This window comes from Sardina pilchardus, chromosome 20 (assembly GCF_963854185.1).
Source record: "Sardina pilchardus chromosome 20, fSarPil1.1, whole genome shotgun sequence".
NCBI lineage: Eukaryota > Metazoa > Chordata > Actinopteri > Clupeiformes > Clupeidae > Sardina > Sardina pilchardus.
In genome coordinates, this window is record NC_085013.1 from 6,937,332 (window position 1) to 6,959,406 (window position 22,075).

The 22,075-nt window shown below is 43.8% G+C and overlaps 2 protein-coding genes across 3 annotated transcripts in view; one reads left to right on the top strand and one right to left on the bottom strand.

Moving 5' to 3' along the window:
• Nucleotides 1–16,658, bottom strand: part of si:dkey-157l19.2 (uncharacterized protein KIAA1522) — a 31,756-nt gene extending 15,098 nt beyond the window's left edge. The window contains exons 1-2 of the mRNA XM_062522451.1: nt 16,370–16,658; nt 6,637–6,919 (exon numbers count right to left, since the gene is read on the bottom strand). Coding sequence (XP_062378435.1) covers nt 6,637–6,895 — 259 coding nt within the window. The 5' untranslated portion in view covers nt 6,896–6,919; nt 16,370–16,658. The remainder of the gene's footprint in view (nt 1–6,636; nt 6,920–16,369) is intronic.
• A 932-nt stretch (nt 16,659–17,590) lies between these two features.
• Nucleotides 17,591–21,349, top strand: LOC134067282 (syncoilin-like). 2 transcript variants are annotated; one of them, XM_062522456.1, is made up of 6 exons: nt 17,591–17,754; nt 18,025–19,060; nt 19,519–19,718; nt 20,028–20,235; nt 20,518–20,642; nt 20,976–21,349. In XM_062522456.1, the coding sequence occupies exons 2-6, from the start codon at nt 18,059–18,061 to the stop codon at nt 21,034–21,036; spliced, it is 1,596 nt and encodes a 531-aa protein (XP_062378440.1). In that variant the 5' UTR covers nt 17,591–17,754; nt 18,025–18,058; the 3' UTR covers nt 21,037–21,349. The 2 variants fall into 2 exon arrangements, with proteins under 2 accessions (XP_062378440.1, XP_062378441.1); XM_062522457.1 differs by having other exon boundaries at nt 18,037–19,060.
• The last annotated feature ends 726 nt before the right edge of the window (nt 21,350–22,075 follow it).

The window sequence follows — 22,075 nt, forward strand, 5'->3', positions numbered from 1 at the left end:
TCAAACAATATAAAGTGTCCTTATACCAAGCCACTGTACAAATAACACTCTTCCCACACCATGGACCAGAGTATGAAGTATGAGTATGGTGATCCAACCATAGGCAATACGCTGACAGTCTGTTACAGATAATTTTCTTCAAGTCTGGTTCATCTTTTTAAAATGTTTCTGGATAATTAAGAAATATGAAGGTCTACATAGTCTTGTTCATTATAGACTACAATTTACAGCTTAAGATGACAGCTATATGTTGACAAGATGACAAAAGTCCTTGATCCAGACAAGAAGAATTTCCATTTCAAGGATATGATCTGACAGAATGTACTATCTTTTGTAATCATCTCCACACCTTAGTAGATAAGGATTCAGCTTGCAATGGCTGTGTCATATTTCTGATCTGTAGATGACACAGTGTATAGTTTTCCATAGCTTCCACAGTCGTAATAACTGCCAATTACACCATGAGAAATGAAGGACATATTTCAAACTGCTTTGAGGAAATAACAGTTCATGAAGGCATCCTTGTTTCAGCTCACACAAAAATAACTGCACATTACTTGACTGCACATAACTTTTGAGAGAGGAAGCTGAGAACCTGTGGTCAATGTGGAAGCTTTTTCACAAAAGATTTCACACCATTACAAGACATTCCACAAGCCTGACACACTCACTCACACACACACACATGGGACAGCCTAGGGAACCTGCATCAGGCCCTGTAGCAGTCCTAACACAGGAAGTCATGTTCAGGGTCAGCTGGAAGATGGAAAACATTCAAGTGTTTGTGACAAACTCCTGCCAAAGAGCTGAAGTTGCTCCTATTTTGGTTTTCTAGAAGCAGGCTTCTACATTTCAACACATTATTTTACAAACTACAGAGTTATTTTAAACTGCATGACCTCTGGTGAATAAGTCAGGTGCCCCAAGGTGTGGTACAGTATGTGTGCTTGAAACATATCATCCAAGTCTTTCAAACAGTTAAGTTCAAATTCCCTCAGCTCCAACCTGAGCAATCTTTAAGTGCGGCCTTTTTGAGATAGGCTCATAAATAGTAGATGTTGGAAACACATGCTCTCAGAAATTAACTATAACGCATGGGTATCATATATAGAAATAAAATAACAATATTTTTCATCGGAGTAGACTATATTAACCCCATATCAAAGTTTCAGACACTTGTGGCAGCATACCATTTCAAATCATTGTCTTATAGATATCAGATCGTTTTATAGTTTAGGAGGCTCCATGTTTTCTTAATTTCTAAATTTGAATCAACGTGTGGGAAGAGTTCAGATGCAAAAGCCTCTAAATCCACTTTTTGTCAAAAATGAGATAATCATGGTGAGTGAATGCTCTTCACATATAGTGTAAGTTACTTAAATAATTTAGCTTCAAACCTCACTAAATACCATTCTCTTCCTGGTCTGAAATATTGATTTGTAGGCGAAACCCTATAGGAGCCTGATACAAAATGCTCATTTACAAGAAAAGTGGTCAGACGGATTTAGAGGCTTTTGCATCTGAACCCTTCTGTCCATAAGCTAGTCTGTGCCTGAATGCAAATTTGTTGGGGTGTGACCCCAATCATCAGCAAGGATATCTGACCCCTTCGCTCTGCACTTCGGCTCTTTCATTTTTGCTCCCAATATGCCATGAGTACATACTTAAAGGAGAAACTCCTTGTCACTGAAAACAACAAAAACAATCTGGGCTATCTAGCTCAAGTTGTTTCAGCAAACAGCTAGCAGCAGCCAGGCAGCTACAGTTCACTCTGGGGGCATTTTTAAAAATCATATATTTTTTTGTACCAACAAACTCCGTAGTCTTGAGAAACGGAGATCCATGTGAAAAATATGTGGGTTTTCCTTCAAGTCCTATTAGCACAAGAAACCTTCATAGAACCTTATTGCAGACTAAGGTTGTAGGTCCACTACAGAGACATGGAGCCTGGCCAACAGTCACAAGTGCATCAAACTTTGGGTGTGGCCCACTTGGCAGGAGAAGGACTCATCTGAGGAAACTGATGCATGTTCTTATTTGATCATAACTCTTCACGTGTTGAAAAAATGGACTGATCCTAAGATGGTATGTTTCCACCGTGGCCCATCTTTTAAAAGTTCATACTGTAGCAAGTAAATTACATTGCATTAAGAAATACTAAAATACAGTTGAGAAACACTTATTCCCTGGTACATTTGGGATAACAGAGATATAGCCTACTGCATATGAAGAAATGCACTATAAACTCCAACTGAACTCATGCATGCACTATATGCCCACCTTCCAGAGGCCTGCACACACCACTGGCTTGAATTCGAGACCCTCACACTCAATAATACACTCTGTAGGTGTAAGGGACTGACTCACATCAACAGCTCCTGTCAACACCTAGTGGTTTATTCATCACAGTTTCTCACCCTTGAATTAGTAGCATGGACCATTAGGTGCTGCCTGAAAATATTTCAAAACATCAGAGGGCGCTGCCATTTCCTGCCACAGTGTTGCAAGCAGAGCTGTGGAAATGGTCACCTAACTCCCGGTCTTCCTTAGTGTCAACTTCCATTTCTGCCTCAAGTGCTCTCCGGCAAAAAAACTATGAATAGAAGGGGGGGAAATCGAGTGGACCTTGTTCTTTGTGTACAGTGTTTTTCACTTATTTATTTGACCGTTTCTACTTGGTTATCTTTACTTGACTTTCCATCATCACGCATTGACTTATTATCTGATATTTGTCCATTTCTGATGGTGTACAGCACATTTAATTGACTTTGTATACCAAATGCGATATAAATAAAATGGCCTTGCCTGTGCACATGACAACAGGTTGTTTAAATTTTATTTTTGCTCTCTCTCACACAGAGACACAGAGGCACAAAGAGAAAGAGAGAGCGCTTTGGAAGACCTTGGCAAAACCGCTTTGGAATGTGAGGAATCTGAATGAGACAAGGCGAGGAGGAGCAAGGGAATGGGAGTGACCTGACACAGGTGCCATGCTGACCCCAACTTTCTCTTCCTTCCTCGCCCTCTCTTTTCCCTCTCTCATTTTCATTCTTCTTTCTTTTCTTTTTAGAGCTCATTTCAAGGCTCCACCACTTTCTTTTTTCCCCCCTGAAACTGCTGTAATGTCTCCTGCTTGCCTGTCATCGCCTCAGTCCCATGACGGCTACACAGCCCATTATTGCCTCATTCTTTCCCTCAACAGAACAGATTAACTCAGAGCCAAACTGAACCATGATCCACATTAGCATGTCTTTCATAAAAACATGTCTGTCTGTACTCTCCCCTTTCTTCAGGAGAAAAGAAGGCAAACTAAAACACAGAGACAGTAGCCTACTAACTTGTTTTATTCCACAGTTTATTTGACTGAATATTCAAACTGTGATTAAGTTAGGATCCACCACAAGATGATTCCACCACACGATGGATCCAAATATCCATTTAATTTAACCAGGGTTACAAACTCACAGCTCTCATTTCACTCATTAAAAAGCAACAAACGCAGAAATCCATAAAAAGAAAATATATATATGACGAGCTGTAACCATTTTGTCTCAACGTGTAATCTATATTGATATGAAAAATCATGATTGATGAGCTATGCGATCCTATCATTAATGACACATATCACAAATCAAGCTATGAACAGCAGGTCACATGCACCAACTAAGGCATCAAGCCAAACCCTGCAGCCATTTCTTTCCAGGTATGAGAGAAGCTTATATGCCCATCTGTGCCTTGGGGGTTCCTCAAACAAATAAAAGGTTAATATATGATAGTTGATGTATTGTATTATCTTGGCCTATGGGGTAGTGACACTGGGAGACCGCATATCAGGTCTGTGCAAACAAAACAGACCATTCACTTGCCCCAGCCTTAGTAGTAATAGTGCCATTAAAGCAATATAAACATAGGGCATAACACTGGCAGACTGCCTACACACTTATGCCACTACAATAATATAGCTCACCCTGAATGGCTACAGATGTGATTGGGTTGATCTGTGTACACAGCACACATCCAGCATCCCCCACCATAAGGTTGTAAATCACAACCTACATTTAGCCAAGGGCACTGGTTTTTCATGTAGGCGTACGCAAGGAATCGCTAAAGGGAAGGGATTCCGTGGGTTTTCAGGGAACGCCAGACGGCTACATGCACACGTACACGCAAAACTTGGCAGACGTGCGCATGATCGAGCATGTACAGCGAAGATGATACCCATTAGGCTTTAAGAGATCTCTCTGCTAGCATATTAGCCAACCTCACTCGGCAGGTTTATACGGCTGTACCTGAATGGGACAGGTTGGTTTCTGCCCTATATGAGCCGTGCCTTGTTCATACCACTACATACTGGATTTGTAAGCCGGTGGGACAAGGTCTTAAATCTACAAGGATACATTGTTGAAGTCAAGTCAAGTCACATCTATTTATATAGCACATTTGAAAACAACTGAGTTGTACCAAAGTCTTTTGCAGTCGAAGTAAGAACAAAAGAACAAAAGCCACAGTAGGAAGCTACTTTTCCCCACTAAGTGGTTTTCTGAGAAAACAAAAATGATTGGATTAATCACTTTGATGAAATGATAACGCCTCTCAATCTGCCCCTTTCCAAGAGCTTTGAATGTACCAATCTGAGGAATCAGTTCAACAGCTGATAGTTGTGAAATGCCTTAAACAAACAACTCTCTCCAGTGGGGTGCTGTCTTGCTACTGTAAGTCTGATCAAAGAAATGGCCAAAATGACACAGCTAAATTATGTAGACACTCTTAAGTAGGCTATAGGGCTGGAACACTTGGTGAAATTCAATAGGGTAGGTCTACTACATAAAAATCCCACAGCAGAATCAGTCTAGGTCTCAATGGAACTATGTTGGAGAATCCTATGCTAACCTGAGCAGCATGCTAGAGGTTACACCGCTATTGATTTTCGTGGAAGAATGCTGGTGGGGAATCCTGGAACTCAATGGTGCAACTGGTGTTGACTTAACTTAGCAGCAGAAAGAACCTCGTAAAACAAATGAAAGACAGAATGCCATTCCTGCCAGTAATGAACAACCTTGGGTGTTTCTTCTGGAAACGGAGTTGAAAACATTTACTAATCTTCAAAGACACTCAGAGATAAAACAAACTACATCACAGCTCATGGGACATGTAATCTCAGAACACACCGCAGAGCAACACAATGACATGAACCAGCAACCAAGGACTTTCAGAGAATAAAGAAACCAACTAACTAACCAACTAATGTGACAGAGTACAATAAGCATGCACCTAATTTACGCGACATAACTTAACACCGTTCCCAATACCACCAGACAAAAATGTAACATAAATCTGGGAGAGAACATGCAAGTGGAGATAGAAGGTCATTGGTCTCTTTCTGGTTTACAGGAGCCTGGTATAGTTTATTCACTCTGACTCGCTCTCTCTCTCTCTCCTCCCCCTCACAGACCATCACTGCAGTGACCTTGGCAGAGGAGAAATTCCTATCAACTCCTCAAGTCTCTAATGAGAGCACAAGAGACAGAGAGAGAGAGAGAGAGAGAGAGAGAGAGAGAGAGAGAGAGAGAGAGAGAGAGAGAGAGAGAGAGAGAGAGAGAGAGAGAGAGAGAGAGGGCGCAAGAGAGACCATTATGGGCTTATACAAACTCCATAATCTTTACAAGAGTACTGGAGTGAGTCTCTACGCTGTACGCCTAAGACTCTTCCAAGACTGCAGTGAGACAGTAACTTAGATGAGATCCTCGTGGAATTCCCCATCCTTTTCAAACCCTCGTACACAAACACTTCACTTACACCGACATGGTAGCACATGCTATGGGTGTGTTCTGCGCTGCACTTAGAACAATTAGTGCCCTGTGTGCACTAGCACAGTCTGATAAACAGACAGAAAACACCACAGCCTTTACATAGGCAGCCAAGAGAAAAGAATCTGGGTGTGGGTGTGTGTGAGTGAGTGTGTGTGTGTGTGTGTGTGTGTGTGTGTGCCGTGCGCGCATGTGTGTATGTACTCTAATGCGGGGTAAAATATATCACCCAGTCAACATGCAGTCCTATCTCCTATCTCTTTGAAAGTTACTTGGGAATGTTGTGGCCAAACCAAGGTTAGCTCTGCGACTGAAAAAGTCTGCTGGTAGATTGTTCTTAACTCCTCACGTGTCATAGCCTCATTTATTCCAGTGGAACGGGTGTTTCACTTCCTTTAAGTTTCCACAATACATCAAAAGCTCCCAGTGCCCACATGCCGGAAGGTAAATTATGCATCCTGCTACAGGCATCCTGCTGCAGTGACTACAGCAGAACGGACTACATACAACCTTTAGTGTAGACACAGCCACATACTTAAGCAGCTTAATGGTTCAGCACAGACACTGTGGAATGTACCTGTAATATTGAGTGGGCTAACCCACTGCTAATGGTAAACTACCCCTAACATACAACATGACAGTGCTCAATGAACTGAGACCTTTTGTCACAATCCACTGCCAAAGCCTCAATAAAGCACTCTGCAGCTGTGCAGTTTCATAACAGAGTGACACATGTGGTGAGAAATAACACCTGGCCGTGTGAAACGATTAAACCATAAGCTACTGACCACTCTGGCGTCTTTTGGGTAGGACTGGTCTCTCGGTTTACCTGCTTTGGGGCTGGGTTGTGGCACGAGTACGGGCGTGCCAGGGCTCAGCAGGTCCTGGCTGTAGCGCGAGGAGCCCTGGGCGTTCTTGGCCTTCTTGCCTCTCCTCAGCCAGCTGAAGGCCCGCCGGATCGAGCCGCCGCGCCTCCTCCGCCGCTTGCCTCTGCTGCTGTGCCGCTCCAGCGCCAGGACCTCCACCACGTCGCGGGGCACCAGGTTGCCCACCTGGTCGATCTCGTGCTCCCTCTCGCGGCCCGACATCTGGCCTCTTACGGGGGGAGCGCCCTGCAAAAGGGATGGGGGGGGGGGGGGAACGAGACAAACTACTTGGTCATTGTGACGTTTGATATCCAGCTGGACATTTTGTACAGCGAGAGCATACATCACAATCAGTATTTGCACTGATAGGGAACTGAACCCAGGCTCCTGGTGCTGTTGGAGACAAGTTGTACCAGCGAGGCCAATGGGACCATGAAGTAATGTAAACATGGCGGAACTTTGGTCTCGCCCTCACTGACTCACTTTAAAAGAGCATTCTGTGACATTTTTTCCATCATGGGCCGAAAAGACCTGCTCATCCACCCTGCGCCCTCTTTATCTCTCAGCAGACTCTAGAACTCCTGCGCCCCACACAGAGATTTACTCTCTTGATCTCACACACACACACACACACACACACACACACACACACCAGAGATGGGGGACTCGAGTCTAGTGACTTGACTCGAGTCAGACTTAAGTCGCCAGATTGAGGACTTGTGACTTGCTTGATCAACAGTGAGAAAAGACTTGACTTGACTTGGACTTGCTACTCATGACTTGAGACTTGACTTAGACTTGCATGCAATGACTCGACAAGTCATTGCTGTCTTGGTTAATTGGTGAATAATAATAATAACAATTATTTTCGATTGGATATTTCCTGTTGCATGTGGGCGAACCTGGCAACCTCTCTACTAGGTGCTAGGTGACGCGCCCGCCATATACAGTAGAGCGGTCGGGGTTTAGAAGATGGAAGCTGTTACCAGTTCCCAAAATCATAACATTTGGATTTAAAGACTATTCAATTCAACAAAAGAAACGATTCGCCGAGTGCAAGGTATGCAGTGCAAAAATATCCGACACATCCAGCACCACGTCAAATTTTATCCGCCATTTCCGACTACACAAAGAAAAGTAAGAAATGTCTCCAGCTAATTTCACATTATTTTTAAATCTAACGTTAGCTGGCAGCTAACATCCCATCTCTATCAGTCAAACGTGACAAGAGCTTACCATTTGTATCACATTAAGTTTTATCATGTTGACTTAGTTTCACTTTGATCCCGCCTATCAAATAACAGACAATTTGACTGAAATACGGTAGGCTATCTGAAAATCACTCAGAGTGCGCAAACCTCCTCCAAGCGAACACATCACCTCCTCTTGCATCCATCCATAACTTTTTGAGTTATCTTGCGAACAAACAAACATATAGGCCTACAGACAAACCAACAAACCCGATAAAAACATAACCTCATTGGTGGAGATTAAAACTTCGAAACGGTCTTTGTCCCGACGCACATAATTGTTGACATTCTCGATAATGTCGAGGGGAAGCTGAGACAAATCATGCATGACTGCAAGTAGGCTTCTCTGTAGGCTACTCTCACCATGGACGTTAGGAATACATTCTTAAAAATGGAGTGGGAGCATACAGTAAATGCATTGAGGCTATGTTGCACTAACTGGTTTTCAGTTTTGTGCTATCATTGAACGGTGATTTATGTGAGCCCTTTGCACTGAAATTAATACTTTTCACTCATGTGGCTGTAAAATACTTGTATTTGTCGTTAGGGAATGTATAGGCCTATAAAAAATGCATTTGAGCATGACAAAAATGAAATGTGTATACTGTATGTTACAGTATATACATTTAATTCTTATTCAGAATTATTTTGTGGCTTCTCTCATGTCAGATGTGCGAAAGTGCGCAGCCACATTTGGCCCTCTGATGGTGATGATAAAAAATTGTGGCCCTCTTAGTCATGAAAGTTGCCCATTCCTGGTCTACCACATCAATGTAGCTGTTAGTTTGTTAGCGCTAGCTGCTTTTATTTTTGTTAAATCATAAAGTATAACAGCCAAACAACATGCACAAACCCTATTACTGTAAATGTATGTATAAGTATATGAGAGATGTATGACATAAATGAGAAATGGGCCACATTCAAGAGTAAATCGTAGTAGCCTAACATAGAAGCGCCTCCATTTCATTTCTGTATGGTATTTATTAATGGAATATTATGCAATGAAAACATGAGCTGCTGTTCCCATGATAAACTACCGTGTTGAGTAATTTGGTACACCAGGCCCTGTAGTCGTTCCTAGTAATTTTGATCCTCCTAGTGAGCATTTATAACTATTCTTTAGCCTTATATCCCCTTCTTCTATTTGTTAGCCCTTTTGTGCAAAGGAGGGCTACATAAAACGTAGGCTGCCATCTCTTCAAGTTTTAAGACGGTTGTCTTCCAGCTTATGACTTGACTTGTGACTTGCTTGACCTAAGCTATGACTTGACTTGACTTGACTCGACCTAAGCTATGACTTGACTTGACTTGACTCGACCCTCACAAAAACGACTTGGGACTTGCTTGAGACTTGAAGGTTAAGACTTGAGACTTGCTTGAGACTTGCATATGTGTGACTTACTCCCATCTCTGACACACACACACACACACACACACACACACACACACACACACACACACACACACACACACACACACACACACACACACACACACACACACACACACACACACACACACACACACACACACACACACACACACACACACACACACACACACACACACACACACACACACACACACACCGTTTGTAACACCGCCCTGGTGCACTCCTCCAGCTCTCCTCTGTCAGCATGGAGGGGGGGAAACAACAGACTGGAAAAGATTAGAGGCAGACCAGAGATGACAGAGAGAGGGAGAGAGAGAGATGAGAGAGAGAGAGAGAGAAAAAAAATGCTGTCCGGGCCAGCACCCCACTCCCCTCATGGTTTACACCAGTTTAAGCAAACAGCCTGCAGAATGGGTAAAAGTGGGCAATTTATCACAAAAGGCATAATTACCTCGCCGTTTCTGTTTTCACAATAAACAGAAAGTGCCCACATTCTAGTTGTTAGCCCATTCATCAGTGCAAGAGTAGCCATTACCCCACAGAGCATCCTGCTATTTAGTTAATCACAGTGTTTTTGAGCGTCACAGGACATGAGCGACAGGGCAGCCAACCAATGAGAGTGCGGCTCCTGTGAGGGCACAGCCCCATCGCCTTACAGCAAGTGTGTCAGTAGAGTGCATATCCCAGCCTGAGTCCTGCCTCTCAACCCAACTTTCTTTCTCTCTCTCTCTCTCTCTCTCTCTCTCTCTCTCTCTCTCTGTCTCTCTCTCTCTCTGGCTCCACACCTTCATTCCAGAGTCTGTAGTCATGCTGTAGCAGCCTCGCCCACCACTGCTGCACGCCCCCAGACATAGCACATTACACAGCAGCACCCACATGCAGAAAACTCCCACCACTACACATGTCCTGCCAATGTACAAATGGAACTCCACCAAACACTGTAGTTATGTGGAGATGGAGAACAACACCAGAGTTGTCGCACAAAACCCACATCCCGCTCATTGCTCACCCATTGCTCACCCTTTGGTGTGGCAGATGAAAACATGCATGCAGAGAGAGAGAGAGAGAAAGAGAGAGAGACAGATTCACTTATATTTGGAGACATGCCAGCATACATACAAACAAACAAACAAACAAACAAACAACCAAACACACACAGCTAAATGCGACACAGCCTCCTCATGGAGCCCTTGGGACTGATGCTACACCTTGTCTCTCGACTTGGAAAGTAACAATGCGATCAGGGCACTGGGATACTTAGCTGACAGCAAGTTCAGAGCTTGTGTTCCTCTCAGTTTATATAAATAACAGAATATTTGTCTGCAGGTTGTTCTGTTCAAAATTCGTATAATGAACTGAAACATGTGAATCGTAATAACACACACTCTTTTCCCCGGTCATTCTGTGTCAAATGAGATAAGGTTGTTGTTCACGAATGGCTCCCAAAACCAAAGCCAGTAAAATATTCTGTTAAAATCCTTGATTGAGCCAGCCATTGATATTACTTCAGTTTGACTTCTTGAATATTATTCGTTTTTTTGCAAATCATTTGTCTGAGGAAACATCAATGGTTCAGTCATACTGAGAATGTCTGTCTTCCATCCTACAAAGTTGGGAAGGCTAATAATATTTTTTATATAATAATGTTGAAACATAGCTCATAAAATAAAGCATGTTTACTGGTCTTTGGGACCAAAACATTAGACAAACTTTGAGCAAAACATAAGACAGTGCAGCAGCCATCATTTTTCTGAATTCTGCCTGATTGATTGATTGATTGACAAAGAATGACCCCTGATGCACTGTCTCCCCCTCCCCTTTGTACACTCTTAATCTCTCTGCTGTCTGTCTCTTAATACCTGTGGAGCAAGGTGGAGCAGCAGACTCAGTAGCTCACCAAACAGCCCTGGAGGTGTGAGAAAAGCCTTGTTTGGAAAGAGGGTGGAATGATCAGCAAACTGGTGAAGATTAAACAGTTATGCCAGTCTTTAATGCATGTATGCACTCACACAAACACACACACATACACACACACACACACACACACACACACACACACACACACACACACACACACACACACACACACACACACACACACACACACACACACACACACACACACACACACACACACACACAAAACCCCAACCGCACTGCGTTCACTGCACACACGCACACACACCACATGACCCATGCAATTATCACACTCCTACATAAAGCAAACAAGACCAATTCCAGAAGCTTACAATTTTGTATGACTCAACACAACGTGTTTAGTTAACCTGTAGAATACCTCGGCTAAGGCCTTTCAGCTGAACTACTCTTAACCTCAGCAAACCCACAACGGCCATGAAAGCACAACATACATTACACTAGTACAGAACAATACAGTTCAGCACCATATACAGTATTCTTCTGCCATGAAAAAAAGAAATGTCGGTCAACAACAAAAACACAAGATCAAAGTAGATCGTAATGAAGAATGTGGGACACGACGAGAGACACTGAAGGGGTAAAAGAGAAAGCATACTAAAAATATTTTTTTTTAAAAGCTAGCTAAAAAGATATACATCTTATACCTACAACATTCCTTGTGGTCCTCAGTTATAACATTCTGCAACATTCTCATACCACAATGAATAATCTCAACTAACTGATCAAGATGATTGGTTTAAGACTGATTAGTTTAAGGTATTGATGGGTTTCATGGAATGACTACCTTGCTATTCTTTTAACTTGTGCCAATGAAGGCCAGCCTTTTATCTCAATTGTTTATAAAAGCCTTTACAAGATGTTGGATGACAGTCTCACATAGTTAGCAACAATTATCACCTCCTTTAAGAGGCAAAGATTGAGTGAGAAAGAGGCAAAAGTAAACTTTATAGAAACAGAAACCGAAATAGCATGCGCTCTTTCCATAAACAGAGCAAGCTGAAAGGAAAGCACATCCCTCTGGTTACACGAAATCACGCACACCTGTCAGTTTCAACACCCCCTCGAGTCATCGCCACTCACACCAGGCAACAGACACACGTCTGTAAGAGATGAAGACGTGGTCCCCCTGTGTTCTGGTCGTAATGACCTTGTGGGATTATGAGTCTGCTCTTAAAGATGACCACAGCTGTGTCAGTGGCGGTCGGTGTGTGGGAATACGGCTTGTTCTTTCCTTATGTGGAAATGTTGAGGGGCAGGTTCGTCTCTCCTGTCCCGTGTTTGCCTCTGCTGTCTAACAGAGAAACTAAATATTTCACACACCTAGACACATGCACAATGTGCAAACACACAGACACACAGAGAGAGAGAGAGAGAGAGAGAGAGAGAGAGAGAGAGAGAGAGAGAGAGACACACACACACAACCTTATTCAAAAGTTTGGTCAAGAGGAAGAGGCACTGTGTGTGTGTGTGTGTGTGTGTGTGTGTGTGTGTGTGTGTGTGTGTGTGTGTGTGTGTTCCTACCCTTAGGGAGAAATCACATACACTGTGAGAGGGGTGCGGCACAGGAACACTGGCCTTTGTTTGAAGAGTGTGTGAGAGGATTTATCCATAACATTCACCTTCCTCTCAGCACAATCTAACACACACACACACACACACACACACACACACACACACACACACACACACACACACACACACACACACACACACACACACACACACACACACACACACACACACACACACACACACACACACACACACACACACACACACACACACACACACACACACACACACACACACATACACCCATGCACACACACACACACCCACACACCCATCTTCAACTTTGCTGAAATGTTAAAGTGGCAGCACACACATATTCGCTGTGGTGATCCAAGCTGGCAAAACTTTATTTTTTCTAAATCCGATGGCTCACAGGCTTCTGTCCTCGCTGGCTGAGCAGAGCGGAGACAAGTTTCAGCATGACTGCCTAAATGCTCCCAGGGTCCTCTTGAGAGCGGATCTGAGATTTACAGAGGATGTGGGTTGTACTGAAGCAAAGCATGTGTTCAGGGTATATGGGGATGACAATGTGTGTTTGTGTGTGTGTGTGTGTGTGTGTGTGTGTGTGTGTGTGTGTGTGTGTGTGTGTGTGTGTGTGTGTGTGTGGCTTTGTACATAAAAATGGGTTTCCATTGATTTCCATTTCATTGTGGTTGGTACAATGAATGTTGAACTTGCTCCTTCTACTCGTCTGTTCTACACAAACAGATAGCCTACATAATCTAAACAAATGCCACAGGACACCACCTTTCTCACAGTCCCCACGAAAATGAAAAACATTGAAGGTTCAAATCAAAACAGAGCAGTTAATTTCCCTCTGACTCTTTCAAAAAAGGATGGCGGTGCAGAAGGACAAAACCAAGGCTCAGCCCACACCTGCCATGGGTGTGGGCAGTCTGTGGAGAAGTTGCCATGCGGTGGCCCCATTAATTAACGTCCAGGTGCACGGATCTGCCTTTTCTGATCTGCTATAATGGACCAAATGGTGTCAAAGGGGAAGCCGTCAACTGTCAGTTCAAGTATGGATCCTCAATTTCTGGAATTGTTGAGTTGGACTACAATGTAGCCATTTTACCTTAAAATATTAGCTTCACTATACTACATATCTATATAACATTAACCTATAAAATTATTTAATAATTTCGATGCTACACTGACTCAGGATGTGGAGAACATAGCACTCTGACGTTGCAGATGTTCCAGAATGCCTGATTTTGCAGTACATGCAACATTGTTGTCACAAGTAGGAACATGACTCTTTTCGGCAGTCTTTTACGAATCGGATACCCAGTACGTTGACAACCGACAAAGAGGCAAATTCATACATTGTGTAACTTTGACAAGTTCAGATTCAGCTAACTCTGCGACTAGCGCTCCAGTGAAATAACCAGAAATATTTACGGTATCTAACATTGAATAATCTTGCGATTTGCATGTGGTAATAGTGACCACACATTATTTGCAGCTTCACGTCCTATAAGCCCCACAGTGAGCTGCCGGAGAGGAGAGGAGAGGAGAGGAGAGGAAGAATGGATGTGTGAACCTGGCCTCCTCACCTGGGTGTGCCCAACACTTTGGGCAGATGCAAACAAAAGGGAAAAAAGTAAACATGCCAATATCCTAACCAAGAATGGGCTTTTCATATGAAATGTGTATCAACACACACACACACACAACATATACTGGGAGTGTTCAACCCACCTGCATCGCAATTACAAAACTATCAAAGAATCCAAAGTAATGCTGCAAGTTTAACTCTGGTTATGTTTATTAATCTTGGTCTCTCAGAACATCCACGTGTGGAAGCACTAAAACAAACTTTTGTGTCTCACAACACAAACTGTAATTGATTGTACATGGCTTGATCAGCATGCCCTTTTTGTTTATTTACTGATGTTTATTGATTATGTACTGTAATAAAAGATGGATGTACTGGTGGATTGGGTGACCTAATCAAGCTCTTTGTGTTCTCTTCAAAGCCATTTCACCCACTTCTGGCGCTTCATGCACAGTAGCATGCTTAGAGCTAACAATGGGGATCACGGCAATGGAGGTGAACGTCCTGTGACAGGCACAGACACATCAACAACGCCCACAACGTGACTGCCACTCACTCACTCACTCACTCAGCTCTACGGGGCTCTTCCTGTTGCCCTGCAGCTTGATCTGTGATGCAAGTTTGCTGATTAAGTTGGAGGGCCTGACAGTGTGTGTGTGTGTGTGTGTGTGTGTGTGTGTGTGTGTGTGTGTGCCTGTGAACTAGACAGATGTGTGGATGCAAAGAGTGTGAATGTGAACAGGTGTGTGTGTGTGTGTGTGTGTGTGTGTGTGTGTGTCTGTCTGAAAGAGAGATAGAGAGAGAGAGAGAGAGGAAATGTGCACTGGTGGTGCCAGCCCCCCCAAAGACCTGCCAAGCACCTGAAATTATATAACTCACAAGGAATCTCCACGGAAACAAGCCCTTGCATGGCAGAATGATTGGTAAGGTAGACACACCCTTAACAAACAGTATTCACGAGTTACACAGACAGCCTCGATCAGGATATTCACATTTACTTGCTCTAAGGCTAAGCTGTCAATATTTAAAGACAGTGTGCTCCCTTTACCCCCAAGCAATTGATTAGTCTGTTTAGTCCAATGTATTGGTCTCGCATCCCTCTCATCTCCCTGTTAAAGAGACAGAATGAAGAGAAGGATGACACACGCATTCTTCTCCAGTCGCCTATGGTCCAGTGGCACAGTAACACCAAGCCTTTGCCCATCTTTCTGGAATGACCGGTATGGTTATGTCAGGCATACAGTATAACCAAGTCATGGAAGATATAGGCTACATCAATTAAATGTGTGGTGTGGGTCCGTGGGAGGTGGGGGTGCATGACACTGGAATGTTGTCCTGACAATCTCTGTTTAAACTGACATCTTCGAACCAGTGAGATCAAAGTCCAGTATGGGAATCAGGGAGATGTTTGAATAGCCTGGACACACTCAGCAAGCACAGGAGATATCCCGTAGGTTAATGTACAATCAGTGCCACGCTTGGATAAATAATCCCAGCGCTCAGTATTAGGCAGTGTGGAAGACTGCCTATTCTCCCAAAACAATATCCCCCCCCCCCTAAACAATACCCTATGTCTGTGTCTCACGGTAGCCCACCTACAAGCCTTCAGGCTAAATTCTGGAAACACCAGGAAACTCTGCTTGCAGAGTCCAGCAACCACCGAATCTTTATTCCTGGTTTTGCCTTCTATTACGTGAAATGCAACTAGTCTGAAGTAAAACGTAACGTGTGTCGCTCAAACAACAGTGTCCATATTGAAAGGCTATTATCAATACGTTTGCCATACTCTTTTTCCTGCCTTTTTGTCGCACAGGATGGACTGACGCAAATAATGATTAAACCATATAGAGGTTAAACTTGGACGTTGCGGTGGAATTCTACTGGAAAAACATCACAGTCACATCATATTTTCTGTTATCCTAAATTCATCACGTGTTTTTTCGTGTCTTGATATTGCCAAGTCTTAAAACACCATCTTCACATACCTCAAAAGTTAGTTTCGTTCCGCCTTGTGTCTCGGATATATTGTTTGCATTCTAAACTAATTATAATCCATCTGCATGGTCTTCGATAAGCAGTTTCTTTGACGTTTTCTTAATGTTCCGTCAGATTCCTCAGGTGAACCATTCCGTCAGAAGCTCCATTTACGCAAAAAGTTTGTTTCTCCTAAATTCCCGTGCGGCTGGAAAACGTTCGAACACTGATGCGCTAGATTTAATTCACATCCTGATTTTCACATGCTTCCTGCTGAGTGAAGCAATGCTAAACTATTCACCTGGAGCTATATGCACACAGGTGAGGTGTGCGGGGGGGTGTTTCCCGTATTTTTGTGATGTAGCCTAGTTTTGTACTTCAGCGCCGCGCAGAGGAAGTCTCTGAAATCAATTTAGAGAGTTTTGTTGTCCACCAAGAGTAGTGATTTGATTTTATCTGGCCATTGCACTGTTTTTACTTGGCACATCGAAGTTATGACGTGTATGCGTGCATGTTTATGCGTGCGTGAGAGAGAGAGAGAGAGAGAGAGAGAGAGAGAGAAAGAGAAAGAGAGAGAGAGAGACTAATTGACATTATTGCGGTGTATTATAATGAAGTCCCAGTAGCCTAATATCATATTGGATAAAGGCATGTTAATCACATGGTTAATTATGTATGCGTATTGGATTCTGTATGCATTCCATTGCCACAGTCCCTTTGATCTTACTTGTGCTATACTGCTTAAAGGGCCTGCTTGTTTTCATCTTGGCTTTGAGATATTCTTGTGAGGGCGAATCTTTCTGTGAGACACAGACAGGTTTCCTGGGACCAGACTCTCACCCACATGACTATAAATAAGTCCAAAAATACCATGGCACTCGGACAGCAATCCTCATCTCCCCCCCTCCCACACCCATCATGACCTCCTCATGACATGGCTCAGTGAGCGAGAGCACGGGAGAGAGCAAAAGAAAGCAGAAGTGAAAGTGTTCAAAAAGAGATATTCAGGTTATGCAAGAAAACAGACAAAGTAAAAGGAAAACAGGAAAGATATGATGAAATGACACAAGGAAACAGAGAGAGGGAGCAGTGCAGACAGGGAGAGAGAGAGAGAGAGAGGAAATGCAAGAGCCCTCCCCAGTGGTGGAGGATAGAATTTCTACCCCTCCCTCACTATTTATTTATACACACAAACAGTTTTTCTGTTTTCCTGGGAGACAAACAGGGGGTGGGATAACTCTCTCTCTCTACCTCTCTCTCTCCTTCTAGCTCTCTATCTCTGTCTCGCAGTCTCTGTATCAACACAGACACTTCTTTAAGTCTGTTCAGACATACCAGAGGATTTAACTGGAAACGTAATCAGGAAGTGATTAACAAAAGAACAGAGTTGGCAAGGGTGAGTGTGTGTGTCATGCTAACTTCAAAGGGTTTAATATGAATGACATTGGGATGTCAGGTCTTTTGTAGCACAGCTGACTTGGTTGATGCGTGTAAGCCATTTTTTTCCTCATCGCCTGATGTTATTAGTGACTGTTTTCTGGGATAACATGAAGTTGGGAAGTTTCTTTGATAGAGTCTACATAATAATATTCTTCCATAAGGTTGACAGATGTATATTGAAAATTGTAATGCACCTGAACAAAGGACTGTGTATGTACATATTCAGTCTTTCCTCCAGCCACCTCCAAGCTTGCCACTAAATGGAGACGACGGAGACAGCCAATAACCCTGATAGATGTCTGGAGCAAGAGGCAGAGGAATGTATGCCTTCTGTGGGGGGTGAGCTTGAGGGAGAGCCTCAGCCAACTCCAGGAGTAGCGTCGGACTATTCCTGGACAGGGAACCCAGTGGGCATCACGGAGGACCAACGGGTGCACGCCCACATCACAGACTCGGTGGGTCCTCTGGTTGTGGAGATATGTTCTCCTTCTCCTGTGCAGACTACGTCTCATGACACGCCAGCTCCACTGTCTGCGCAGGCTTCCGCTCCAGCTAGTATGGAGCCATCCGCTCCAGAACCCATGGAAACCTCTTCCTGTGTCGCTGCTCAAACCTCAGCCTCTCTCAGTGAGCAACTGACTCCTCGGCTCCCTTTGCAGTGCTCACATTCTCCATCTCCTCCCTTAACAGGCATGTTTGCCATCCAGGCACAGACTTGCGCTTCTTTACCTGTAAATACCTTTGGACAGACAGGTGTTCATCAGGCCGCTCCAACAGCAACGGTGTCCCAGGCAGTCCCCTCTGCACCTGGGCAGGTGTCTGCTCCTCACCTGACCCAGACACCTCCCCTTACGCCCGCCGCGCAGCCTTGTGCTTCTCCGGCCATGCAAATCTCTCCGCTCTGCTTTGCGCCGCTGCCCGCGCAAACACCCCCTCCAGCCCAGTGGGCGGTGGAGGAGGAGGTGGCTGCTCGTTTCGGGGCGTGCCTGGAGGAGGTGGGCGCCCTGGAGCGGCGGCGGGAGGCGCTGGTGCGCGAGCTGCTGCGGCTGGAGCAGCCCATGGCGGAGGCGGCGCAGGCGGTGCGGGCGGAGCTGGCGCACGCGTACGGGCAGCTGACGCGGGCACAGCTGCAGCTGCTGTGGCGGCAGGAGGACGTGAGGCAGGTGAAGAGGAAGCTGCTCAACGTGACCAGACACAGCATCCAGAGCCAGGTGGATCTGTCGGCACTGCAGTATGAGGTGGCTCAGTCTGTCATCATGCAGGTAAGTTAGAGCAGGTGCTGTAGCAAACAGCTCACACACAGATTTTTTTTTATTTTTTTTAAAGTAAATTCCAGTTATGCAGGTGCAGGGATACCACATAACCCCACATGCATGCTACAGTCCTCAAATATTCAACAATACAACACAGTTAACAAATAGAAGCTTCCTAGCTTGCACAGTTAAGAACACTTTTACTTCCTAACCACTCTATACAGGTTATCGGGTAAAAAATCTGTGGATGTGTGTTTCTCACATGAATAGTTCTTCAACTCCACGTTGGAGTGCCACGTGCATAATTATTTGAATCCTTTGTGTCCATCCAATTGTTAAGTGCTAAGTATAGCCGATCTGACTCAGAAATGTGTTTTAGACTTTTACTTTCTGTCACACACACACCAAAAAAACAATCAGTGCTCCTTGGCAGATTATGGCTGGATTTTACCTTATCTTGCCACTAGGAGGAGCTCCAGTCCCAGGTCCTGGATCATTTACAGGAGCTGGCCCAGCTTCGGGAGGACCACAAAAAGCAAATGGATCACCAAAACAACCTAAAGAAACGCCGGCGGCGTCGTACTATTGGTGACCTCTCTCATGGTCGACGCTTCTCTGCTGACCTCAGTCGCTACACAAGCGGCAGCATGAAGATGCTGGAGGACTGGTACTTATTGGTATTTTGAAAATAGTGCAAATAAGTTAGGTCAAGTTTAGGTGTAACCTGTCACTGTGGAGTCAGCCTACAAAAAGAGAGGTCTCTGTAGAATATTGTACATCATGTAAACTTAACTGTACAACTGTATAACTGTATGACCATAGAAATAGAAAACATGGATGAACTCTGGATGCAGAGAGAATGTGTTCTTAACTGCTAGACCTGACATTGTATTCTAATTATAGATTACTTATAGTCACTATCTGTGTGTGTGTGTGTGTGTGTGTGTGTGTGTGTGTGTGTGTGTGTGTGCCACAGGTACGAGCCCCGTGTGCTGGCCCTGCTGAGACGCAGGCAGACTGCAGAGGAGGTGCTGAGGAGGAGCAGGGAGCTCACAGAGGAGCTGAGGACTCGTCTCCTACCCCTACAGGAGGAGGCGCACAACCTCACACTGCAAAAGACATGCCTGGAGCAGAAGATTGCACTGATGGAGCGGGAGAGGGAGGAGACTGCCACACGATGCAAGGTACTGTATGAGGAGAGAGAGAGAGAGAGAGAGAGGACAGTAGGATAGAGGAAAGGGACAGAAATGTCAAGGTGAAAAGGGTAATTTACTTTGTGTGTGTATTTAGTGTATTGCAAAACCACACACAATCAAATATTTTAGCATTGTTGAAAGCATATGAATGAATGCCTCAATGACTGACATGATTAATTGACTGACTGACTTACTGAATGAATGAATGAATGAATGAATGAATGAATGAATGAATGAATGAATATTCTTCATCTTTAAACTTTTACTCAGGAGAGCATCTTTTATCTGGAGGAGACTATGAGAGAGCTGAAGGCTGGTCTGCAGATTCAGAGGATGGCCAATGCAGAGCTGAAGCAGCTGAAGAACAGTCTCATACTGGAGCTTCAGTCTTATGGGTATCCACTGCTTTCACTACACCTCACATTATACACACGACCAATCGTGTTTTCTTGCATGTACTTCATGATAGTTATAGAGATGCTCATCTCTGTGGACCTGTGCGAGGCTAGGCAAACATGTGACTTTGTGTTGCTTATATCTTAGATGCATTCTGTATGGTTCAGCCAGATCAGAAAAAAATATGTTCAGTTTTCCTTTCACATTATTTCATGTCATTCTGAATTCAAAGACATGACTTTGTCTAAGCAGTTGTTACAGATTTGAAATAGAATACCTACCTATCCCCTTTGCATTTTAATGTCATAAAGCATGCTGTATTTTCCACACAGGTGTAGCATTAGCATCGGTGAGCATACAGACACGGCCAGTGGTGGAGCAGAAGATTTGTGACCAGTCACTATTGGAAGATCAATTTACCCAAGAGCCAGTTATTATCATGTAATCAACATACTGTATATGATCATCTGTATGTTTGCAGTGATATTTCAACATATATGGTAAACTGTCTATTGTTGATCATGTACACTCTGCTGACCCTGCCAAAAAAAAGAATTCTATACATTATATTAGATTAATTATAATCTAAAACATACATATTGAAATATGCTATGATTATGATGAGCACTTCTGAATATTGATTATCTATGACAGTGATTATGTCATTGTAAATGCCTGATTAAAATAATGTGTTTGTTTGCATGTGCATTGAATCAAGCTCACTTGTCTGATGTAGCTACTGAGTAGCTATCTCAATCAAAATAGTGAGATGAACAACATTCTTTCCCAACACAAATTATACTGTGACTTTTTCCAAATGTGTGAACAGATTCAAATATTTTTCTACAACAGAAATGCTATTCATCACATTTGAAATGAACTGAGAAAGGCCACACAACATTTCGTTGCACCTGTGTATAATGACAATAAAGTCATTTGTTCATCCCATGCAGAATTGCTTTCCTTATGTCATCCCCAGAAACCACTCCCCAGCATGCAAATGCACTGGTCTGTAAAGGATGTCCAACATCCTTTACTGGGAGAGACTCATTAATCTGTCTGAGATATAATCTGGCTGACACCAGGCAAATTTGCAGTAGCAAAGAATTTACTGTACTGTACTGGTGTTGGTGGTGCATCCCACTTATCTATTGCCCCAGCCACTTGCCGAATGTCGCACCTGCTGTCCTGTGCCACTCACCTGTCCTGTGCCACTCACCTGTCCTGTGCCACTCACCTACTGCCCTGTGTAGTACTGTCCTACTATCCCATGCCACTTGCTTACGTCCACTGTTCCATGCACTGTCCCATGCCACTTGCTTACTGTCCCAGGCTACTGTTCCATGCCACTTTCACTTTTAAAGCCGACATGATGTCACCCCCCTGGCCTAATATGCATAGCCACTGTGTTTTGAGAAGGCAAACTATTCAT

What these genes read in the sequence shown, in the direction of transcription:
- LOC134067282 (XM_062522456.1), top strand. Translation starts at nt 18,059, where the DNA reads ATGGAGACGACGGAGACAGCCAATAACCCTGATAGATGTCTGGAGCAA. An exon ending in AGACTGCCACACGATGCAAG is followed by an intron (nt 20,236 to 20,517) that starts GTACTGTATGAG and finishes ACTTTTACTCAG; the next exon opens with GAGAGCATCTTTTATCTGGA. An exon ending in CTGGAGCTTCAGTCTTATGG is followed by an intron (nt 20,643 to 20,975) that starts GTATCCACTGCT and finishes TTTTCCACACAG; the next exon opens with GTGTAGCATTAGCATCGGTG.